Genomic DNA, 10,789 nt, shown 5'->3' on the forward strand with positions numbered 1-10,789 from the left:
AAATTCTTTTGGAAATGAATTTTTTCTTCGTTTCAATTTTGTTCAAGAGTGCAGTTTGGGTTGGATTTCTGGTATCAGGTAATGTACATAAATTCTTTGTGGGGATGATTTTTTTGACAGGTAATTAACTTGATACAGATCTATAGATAAATGAGATCTGAATCTCTCCCGCCTAGTAATTCCTCATTAACAAGTCATAAACTTCAAATCCTATAAAATTTAAAGGTCATATATTTCGATTTTAAACTGACCTTCCAAAAGACACATTTCAGGAAATTAAAATATCCCTTCTTTTTTTCCATTGAAATGGGGAAAAATTCGTGCGTTTACAAACGATGTCAAACAAAACTTCTGTTTTTAAGAGTGCCTGTGCATTCTACTATGATATATTGAAAGTAAACACTCGATGTTCAGAATATTTGTGTATCTATTCAATCGTAGCTCATTGATCAGAAGACCATACACCGCATATATGGTCATATTTTAAAATATTTTAAATCTCTCTCTCTCTCTCAATTTCGGTTCCGTAGAAAGTAAATTCGAATTCTCACACACAAAAAATAAAGAATAAAACAATAAAACTTAATATAAAATTTAGTGTTTCAAATTTTTCAATATAAATAATATTTTCCAATGTCATTTATCTTAAATTGTTGGGTAAGAGTTCTCACATGCCAAGTTTGTGTACACTGCGATTAGAATATAAATTACAACCTTGATACATTGGAAGGTTCGGGGCTATAAAAAACATTTCAAGTGTCACCAATGCGTTATTTATTTCCTGCAAAATACCTGTACGTTAACATACACGGCTATCAACAGCAACTAATCCGTACAAAACTTATATGGAATATTCAATCTTTCGAATAAATAAAAAGGGCGGCCCAAAGTTTCCTCACAGCTTTATATATCAATATCATTTTATGGTGTCTAGGATTTGAACTATAAATGTCCATAATCCTTTGATTTGCTTTGATATATATTTTCTACAGCGCTTTTTTATCAGGGGATAGGAGGACGATTGCCCTGTATAAATCTCTTTCCTTACAGAAAAACACAATTTCAACAAAATATCTTAAGAGTAGGACAAAATTTTCACATTCTCGGTAAGATTACGACTAAGACAATTTTTTTTTCATTCTACTTAAGATTTCTAAGCGAGAATATTTTACAACTTTTCTGCAGGGGTTTCGGCATCTACTGTAATCAGTAACAATATGTATAAATGAATGATACTGTACATGTAAATACACTTACAAATCTTATAAAAGTATTGGTCTAGTATATTTGTGTACCATGTATCACTGCATTCAGATCAAAAAGTGATAGAAAAAGTATTTTGAAACAATGTTTTGAAACCATTTTGTATAAACATTAAAAACTTTTAATAGCTATTTAAAACCAATGAGAACGGGTAGTGCAATGTGGCAATCGCAAACCTTCTGAAAACCATTCCATATAATTTTTGAAATAAAATGAATTTATTTTACCATTTACAGTAAATAACTTTTGTATGACGATACAGTGTTTTGGTGTAGTTTCCTTTTCTATGAGGATACTGAGTTGTATTGTAGTCTACTAGTGTATGAGGATACTGAGTCCTAGTGTAGTCTACTTGTGTATGAGGATACTGAGTCCTAGTGTAGTCTACTTGTGTATGAGGATACTGAGTCCTAGTGTAGTCTACTTGTGTATGAGGATACTGAGTACTAGTGTAGTCTACTTGTGTATGAGGATACTGAGTCCTAGTGTAGTCTACTTGTGTATGAGGATACTGAGTCCTAGTGTAGTCTACTTGTGTATGAGGATACTGAGTCCTAGTGTAGTCTACTTGTGTATGACGATACTGAGTCCTAGTGTAGTCTATTTGTGTATGATGATACTGATTTTAGTGTAGCCTACTTGTGTATGACGATACTGAGTACTAGTGTAGTCTACTTGTGTATGAGGATACTGAGTTCTAGTGTAGTCTACTTGTGTATGAGGATACTGATTTTTAGTGTAGCCTACTTGTGTATGAGGATACTGAGTACTAGTGTAGTCTACTTGTGTATCAGGATACTGAGTTCTAGTGTAGTCTACTTGTGTATGAGGATACTGATTTTTAGTGTAGCCTACTTGTGTATGACGATACTGAGTACTAGTGTAGTCTACTTGTGTATCAGGATACTGAGTTCTAGTGTAGTCTACTTGTGTATGAGCATACTGATTTTTAGTGTAGCCTACTTGTGTATGAGGATACTGAGTACTAGTGTAGTCTACTTGTGTATCAGGATACTGAGTTCTAGTGTAGTTTACTTGTGTATGAGGATACTGAGTCCTAGTGTAGTCTATTTGTGTATGAGGATACTGAGTCCTAGTGTAGTCTACTTGTGTATGAGGATACTGAGTCCTAGTGTAGTCTACTTGTGTATGAGGATACTGAGTTCTAGTGTAGTCTACTTGTGTATGAGGATACTGAGTCCTAGTGTAGTCTACTTGTGTATGAGGATACTGAGTCCTAGTGTAGTCTACTTGTGTATGAGGATACTGAGTCCTAGTGTAGTCTACTTGTGTATGAGGATACTGAGTACTAGTGTAGTCTATTTGTGTATGAGGATACTGAGTCCTAGTGTAGTCTACTTGTGTATGACGATACTGAGTCCTAGTGTAGTCTACTTGTGTATGAGGATACTGAGTCCTAGTGTAGTCTACTTGTGTATGAGGATACTGACTTCTAGTGTAGTCTACTTGTGTATGAGAATACTGACTTCTAGTGTAGTCTACTTGTGTATGAGGATACTGAGTCCTAGCGTAGTCTACTTGTGTATGAGGATACTGACTTCTAGTGTAGTCTACTTGTGTATGAGGATACTGAGTCCTAGTGTAGTCTACTTGTGTATGAGGATACTGAGTCCTAGCGTAGTCTACTTGTGTATGAGGATACTGACTTGTAGTGTAGTCTACTTGTGTATGAGGATACTGAGTCCTAGTGTAGTCTACTTGTGTATGAGGATACTGAGTCCTAGTGTAGTCTACTTGTGTATGAGGATACTGACTTCTAGTGTAGTCTACTTGTGTATGAGGATACTGAGTCCTAGTGTAGTCTACTTCTGTATAAGGATACTGAGACCTAGTGTAGTCTACTTGTGTAAGAGGATACTGAAACCTAGTGTAGTCTACTTGTGTATGACGATACTGACTTCTAGTGTAGTCTACTTGTGTATGAGGATACTGACTTCTAGTGTAGTCTACTTGTGTATGAGGATACTGAGTTGTAGTGTAGTCTACTTGTGTATGAGGATACTGAGTCCTAGTGTAGTCTATTTGTGTATGACGATACTGAGTTCTAGTGTAGTGTACTTGTGTATAGTGTATGACGGTACAAAGAACTTTTGTTCAATAGAACATGAGATTTCACTAATAACAATTCGCAAAATTAGTTTTCTTCGCCTCGGACTGACAGATAGATGTCTGATGAAGCTTGTTGTTAGTTTTGACTATATCAGATATTCATACCATATTTTTATCATTTTTAGTTTGTAATGGCGGGGATACGTGTACTGCGACATTCAAGGGATCAATCGTAGTAACTAAATACTGTGACATAGGAGGATGCTGCATTCCGAGCACAGGAAACGAAAAAACCGACCCGGACGAACTATGTTGCATGACAACTCTGACGTTTATTCTAATCTTGTCTTTCACGGGTGGACCTGCATTTCTTTTAACCTTGATTTGCGCCGGATTGTGTCTTAAACGTTATTGTGAAAAAAAGAAAAACGATGATAGAATCCGGAGAGCGGAGTCTGCGCGACAGGAGAGACGCCGTGAGCGCAGGCGCCAACGGCAACAACAGGAACAGGAAGAGGAAGCGGTCCGGATCAGGAGATACTACGGTAAAATTTAATGGAAGGGGGGATGGGCCAAATGAGGAAATAGTACATAAAAATTTATACACTTAGAACTACAGTTTTCAGTGTTTTTTTAAAAATATATATTTGTTAGATTGCTGGACGGCAGCAATCCAGACTTCTGCTTACTAGTATATCATATTTATTTGTCAGGAATATCAGTGTCTTTTGTGCCACTGTTTTGGTATTACATATATATATACGTATATACTCTACACCTATTACAATTGTAGAACCCAATCCCGAGGACGGTCCTTTAAGGCCCCCAGCGTATGACGAAGGTCCCCCAGGATCGGTCCCTAACCCGACGGCTCTACCAATGTCCCCTCCACCAGCTTACGAAGCGATAGTACAGGAAGCCACATTACCAAATCACAACCAAATCCCCGTCAGTTATAACGAAAGAGTCAGAGTGGACAGAACTGAGAACAACGAGGACAGAAACGAACGCATTGACGTCACAATTCGTGCACCCACCATCGGGGGCAGACGACCAAATAAAAGAGTAACATCAAACGAGACAAACCCAAGCAACGTTTCTGTGAGAAATGGAATAACAAACTCTGAAACAGCGAGAAATGCAATCACTCGCCCAGAGACTGTGCATAAAAATCAGGTTTCTCCGAGTAACAGTTTTAGAACGGTACCGAGTCCAACCAGAAGTCCCAGCACATTATCTAATGACAGCGTAAACTCTGAACACGACAATGTGCGCCCTAAACAGTTTTCAAGACCTCTCCAAATTGTTATTGATGCACCTATCGACGAGCCCGCCGATTTACTGTATATTTAAGTTGAGGGTTCAATAAAGTTCTATTTTTTTAACTGGATTAACTAATCATAAATCAAAAAAATCTTAAAGTTATCAATTTATCAAGTGTATGGTCATTTTAAAATCTGGGACAACAAATTTAAATTTTTAAGAAGCACCCTTGATCATCATAACTACCGGGGTATGGACGTTTTTATCTGCTCAACTCAATTCTAAGGAGAAGTCAGGGATTTTTAACAGAATTAATGCGTTTTTTATGGAGAGCAAATCATAGATTTTCATAGGGTTAAGTGAGTATTTAATACCCAGGAGAAGAGAAAATTTTTTAAAGAAAATTATTTTACTACATGATCGTATATAACCCCGCTCTAGTACCAGAGACCCAAGGGCAAAGAAATTCACAATTTTGGAAGAAGCGTTCTCGCTCTCGCTCTGTCATAGCAATGATCTCATTTTGTTCACAATACATTTGTAATCAATAGAGCCCACCACCGGAACCTTTTTTTGGGGTAGGGGTGGGAGGGGGGGTGAAATTCACGGATTTTGTTACCATATGGCTTCGTGTCCAAATTGGTTGAAATTGGTTCAGCAGATCAAGAGAAAAATTTGAAAAATTGTTGATAAAATGTTAACACACAACGGACGACGTCGGACAAAAGCGGATAGGTCACCTGAATGACTCGGGTGATTTAAATACATGTACTAGAAGGCTTTCACTTGACAGGTATTTTGGAGCTCCGTTGAAAGTCTAACTGCTGAGGGGGTCAAAATAGGGGTATACAACATTTTAAGCTCCCCTGACACGAATAGCATTAAGGAGACCAGCTTCATACAAAGTGAATATAAACAGACTTTCAAACCTCATTAAAAAAAAAAATTAAGTCACATGAATTCGGAGTTACTGATAACATTATATGCATATACGCAAGGTCAGACGAACTTTCTCATTATTGTATGGGTTTATCTCAAGAGTTTGGCATTGAAGCATTGCTACTTCTACGAGTTTCAAAGTTAGACAGTAAAAATCCTGTCAACCGTATTTCTTTATAATGATATAAAGCCGACAAGAATCAACCATTTAACCGAACAATTTACCGAAAATATTTTTAAAAGATGTACTTATATGTGTTGCAACGTGCAAAAAAAATTATTTATTCGATAATGTATAACTTGAAGACTCAAAACTAGATTCGACATAAGGCATCATCCCTATAAAATACCCCTCAAAGAGGGACGTGCAAATAATATATTTGTAAAGTATTAAGCTCCAAAATGTATATTCATAGATATGGAAAGGAAAATAATATTTATTGATTTATTCTGATTTATTTTTTAATCTTCTTTATTGTAAGTTACATGTATTTAATGAAGTCATTGGTTATACTTGAGATGATTGGTTTACTTGAGAAAAATCTACCGACATCTTGCTAAATATTATCAAGTCCTTTCAAATGCATAATGCTTTATACCACAAAATCATCTTACAGGTACAAATTGTATGAAACTTAAAAAGCCAAAACTTACGATTGTTTTAACTGCCATAATGGCAACACGGTTTATCGAAAGCAGAACGGGTACTGTAAATTTTCGACTAAAATTTTAAGGTACCTGAAAATCTAGCAATCCCTGTCCTATCATAATAAGGTCATTAAGTTTACAAGGAAACTCCGAATAGTACACAAATAAGAAAGATGTAATGAAGAAGGAATTAGTTGTATTTTAATTTGCAATTGGAGTATCAAATGAAATCCACCAAATGTTTTATACCGTTAGACATTCATACCATTTAACATACGTAATTGCGTGTGAATATTTCGCGATTGTTCGCTTAATTTAAAAAAAAAGAAGAAAACAGCAGATAACACCAAACCTTGATTCTAGCTACGTTGGTAAGCTAAGTTGTTATGAACGCACATGTATGTAGGTCCCACATGATCGAATACCTTCCAGAAAGGATGACCAAACCCAGGCTTTGTGAATCCATCTGGCAAGACCTGTCCTTTCCTGTTAAGGGCATGATGTTTTCTAGGAATTGGTTTTGGAATTTTTATTTACAAGTTGTGGGGCAAATCGGGGTCAAAGAGCGCTTCTCCACAGGAAAACCTGGTTCCCAGAACTCCTTTCAAAAACATGAAGTGACCAAATTATCTTTAAGATCTTGATTGGTAGTTACCATTTAGTTGATCTTTAAATGATTAGAAGACTGAAATTTCTTTTTTTCGAACTTGGGGTCGTAAAACGACTTTTTTGGACACAATATATGTCCCTTTAGATAATAACTTTTTTCTAATTTACATTAACCTAGAACTCTCTTTATCTAATCAACTGTTGAAGCCCAGAGTGCAGGGGTGGGGCTGTAAACCATTCTAAAAGATATTTGAACAAGGATGGAGATTTTCACTGCTTTAAAATTGCAGTTATTAATTAAATGACGGGTGGGACTCTTTTGTCATTTTTCCATACAGAATAATCGGATTGGGCTGATATCATGCACGTGCCTACAAAATGGTCGATGCATATCTGAAACCGTAAAATGGGGAACGGGATACCCATGGAGACATTTGACTAATTACCTACTTTACGTATACAGTAAATTCACCTATTTTCTTGGGGTCAAATTTTCGTGGTTTCGTGAAGAAAAAAAGTAGGTTCGTAGGAATTTTATTTCGTGGACACAGATTTGAGGAGTAATAAAAATGTGAAAAGTAACATTTTAGTGGACATAAATCTCTTTATTTAAAACAACGAAAATTAACCCCTATAAAAATTGATGTATTTTAAAATACGCAGCATGTATTGGAACACATTACATATATAGACATTTTCTGTATTAATATGATCAATCATTTTATGTGGACAACAGAAGAATAATATTCCTTCACATCATCCATTTTCAATATCGGGCTCCTGTTTTATACACATTTGTGGAACTTGTTGGATGTTTTGGGTATTTGCGTTCTCTGGACACCTGTTCACACCTGCCACTGTTTGTGTACCACTATGTCCTTGTAAAGACTTTCTCCTCTTCTCGCACTGCTTGCATGATAGACACTATAATGTATTTTTTAAAAATAAAAATCATTATGACTACTCAAGGAATCACTGGCTAAAAGAGTATACCAGGGCATCAACGATAGTTGGAATCGTGGGATAATTTGCACCAAGGGCGAAACCTGTTATACATGATGTCCTTGTATACTCTACTAATTAGTCAGTGATTCCTTATATTTCCATTTCGTTGAGAATCAAAATAATAATAAATTTAAATATAAAAAAATAAAGACTAATAGAATTAAATTGCATGAGGCTTTCCACGTCAATTTCAATAGTCCCCGACGTCAAACACAAAGACAGCTGCACGATATCGATTTGCATGCACTTTAGGCCTCCTTAGCATCCGTTAAAAAGAAAAACGCACGAGATTTACATGCATATTAGACCTCCATAACAGCTCCTGGGCTATCGCTTGGCGAAATTTACATTTCTTTAAAATGATTAAGAAATCAACTTAATTAATTAACAAAAGTTCAAAGACTTATCACGAAGAAAACAAATAGAAATGGGAAGATATGGAATTGCAGGCCTTTTCTATTTCACTGAAATTCAATTAACCATTTTTCTAGAACTCGAGTTGAGTATGGAATTTGTTTCACAACTCACAAGTGATACAGGATTTTTTTTTTTTGGCATATTTCACTCAAGTTTTGCATTACGAAAAAAATATCCTGTACAACTCATAAAATTAACACTAATATATGTAGCATACTTAAAAATAAGGTCTTTTACTGACAATGATTTTTAAAAATCAAATGTGGACAGGAAAGAAAATGTTTAATTTATTTATATTAAAAAAAACAACAACAACATGCATTCAACAATCAACATAAGTTGCAATGTAGAAAACAAATACATACATAGTTTCTGACGAACACGGTCCATTCCGGCCAGTAGTAACGACTGCCCACAAGTTTTAGAACCGCTACCACTCCTCTATGTTCGTTATTGTCGTGATATTCTTTTAGAATTTTGAACTTTTCTTTCTCATCCTTGATGAATAATTTCTTGCTTATATCTCTGTTAAATTTAAATTACAATTATCTGCAAATCAACCTGCATATATAAATAATATTTTAAAGCTTGTGTTGATAATATTTTAAATTCAATAAATTGAATAAAATTTGATTTTAATAATTATGATAATGAGGTACATGCACTACAACGCTTCCAGTCTGCTGTTCATGAAGCAATAAGGTGTGAGGCATCGTGCTGATACCTAATCAATATTGAATCGGAATCATGCAGCTGTTTATGGTATATTTTATTCAAAGTGTTATGATAGGAAACACAAATACTGGAAACGAAATCGAAATTACTCAATTAAAGCATCCCAAAATACAAATGTACAACTTTTCTTTGGTAAAATAAAACAATGACACACGTTATATCTGCTCATAAATACCAATATTACAAGTACTCACCCTAGTTTAGATTTTTTGTATCGATATAATTTGCCATCCTCGATAATGAAAGACTTCGCCAGTTTTCTTATTCGTCTTTTCTCGTTTTCAGACGTGGAAGGAGGGTACTTTCCTGACTTAATGTAGGTAATTACACCTTTCATGACTAAAAGTTCAATAATAAAGAAAAGCCGGAACTAAAATTATAATAAAACCCGGAACTAAAATTATGATAAAACCCGGAACCTGAGTTATGTTATCGTCATCCCGGAAAGCATACTATACAACACATTGGCGTCGGAAGCAAATTGAAAGGGGGGGGAATAAATGGTTATTTTTAAGACCTTTAAAAAAAAACTGACAAGCAAATACAAGACGGGGATATAACCATATACCAAACGCGAAAACATAACCAATGACCAAACGCGAAAATCCTATTTCGTAGGAGGGGGGGAGGGTAGGTTCGAAATTCTTTCAGTACCAAATCTTTTTCCAGATATCACCACTTTCTCCATTTTTAACCTATACTGCAACGTGTGGGGGGGGGGGGGGTTAAAAACTAGTTGCCCAAAATATTAGTTTACTGGGGCATAAAAAACAAATTTAATAGATAAATAGATAGGTTTATAAGTGAAATTCTCAAAATAGAATATATTCTATACATATATTGAATGAAATCATCAAATTAAAAAAAATCTTTTTATTTCTAAAACTGATGTCATTATAAACTAATTTGAATTTATATTCTTAAACAAGATCTTTCTAAATACACTGATTTTGATCTTGTGACCTCGACCTGGAAGTTTGTCCTACTTTTAAAAAAATGTTTATTTTTTCTTAGAACTTTTGATTAAGAGAAAGGACTTTCATATTTGACAGGTGCATTACCTGTGACAAGATATTTCCAAGCATAATATCATTTCTGACCCCTTGACCTTGACCTTCAGGACTGACAAATTTTCATAAAAATCAACTTAGGTGATAACTTCTATATGACATATGATAGGGCCTTCATATTTGACACAATATATCCTAAAAAAGCCACCTGTAGAGAGAGTTAAAAGTGGGTCAAACTCCAAGGTCAAGGCTAAGAGATCAAATTTTGTGGAACCCAAAGAAAGGTCTTGTCACAAGGAATAAACTTGTAAAATATGAAATCAAAGCCACAGGCAAACCCAATAAAAATTTAAAAATTTTTCAGACAGACAGACATAGGATGGATAGGACAAAAACTAGTTGCCCAAAATATTAGTATACTGGGACATAAAAAAAACAAAGTTATTAGATAAATAGATAGGTTTATAAGTGAAATTCTCAAAATAGAATATATTCTATACATATATTGAATGAAATCATCAAATAAAAAAAATCTTTTTATTTCTAAAACTGATGTCATTATAAACTAATTTGAATTTATAATCTTACAAATTATTACTAGTAATAGGTCTTTACTCAGGTGACCTTTTACTAGAAATTATGTCTTCCTCTATTGTCACGTGTGAGTTAACATTTGAACATTTGAAGTTTCTTCTCTGAAACCGCTAAACCAATTTCAACAAATATTGGCATATATATAGTATACATGAGTAACAAGATGTGTTTGCGAAATACTGATATACTCAGTATTGGTATCGAAAGTAGGCTATTCTCACTGGAAATACAATTGC

At 34.8% G+C, this 10,789-nt stretch overlaps 1 protein-coding gene across 1 annotated transcript; it reads left to right on the forward strand.

Annotated features, from left to right (window-relative positions):
- Positions 1-8: 8 nt before the first annotated feature.
- Positions 9-4,718, forward strand: LOC134234262 (uncharacterized). The gene is made up of 3 exons (XM_062716317.1): positions 9-78; positions 3,519-3,878; positions 4,127-4,718. Exons 1-3 carry the CDS (start codon positions 15-17, stop codon positions 4,684-4,686), a joined length of 984 nt encoding a protein of 327 aa, XP_062572301.1. The 5' UTR covers positions 9-14; the 3' UTR covers positions 4,687-4,718.
- The last annotated feature ends 6,071 nt before the right edge of the window (positions 4,719-10,789 follow it).

Source organism: Saccostrea cucullata, unplaced genomic scaffold (assembly GCF_032062105.1).
Source record: "Saccostrea cucullata isolate Sc308-1 unplaced genomic scaffold, CSIRO_AGI_Scuc_v1 ctg14283, whole genome shotgun sequence".
NCBI classification, from domain to species: Eukaryota; Metazoa; Mollusca; class Bivalvia; order Ostreida; family Ostreidae; genus Saccostrea; species Saccostrea cuccullata.

What these genes read in the sequence shown, in the direction of transcription:
- LOC134234262 (XM_062716317.1), top strand. Translation starts at nt 15, where the DNA reads ATGAATTTTTTCTTCGTTTCAATTTTGTTCAAGAGTGCAGTTTGGGTT. An exon ending in GGTTGGATTTCTGGTATCAG is followed by an intron (nt 79 to 3,518) that starts GTAATGTACATA and finishes TATCATTTTTAG; the next exon opens with TTTGTAATGGCGGGGATACG. An exon ending in CCGGATCAGGAGATACTACG is followed by an intron (nt 3,879 to 4,126) that starts GTAAAATTTAAT and finishes TTACAATTGTAG; the next exon opens with AACCCAATCCCGAGGACGGT.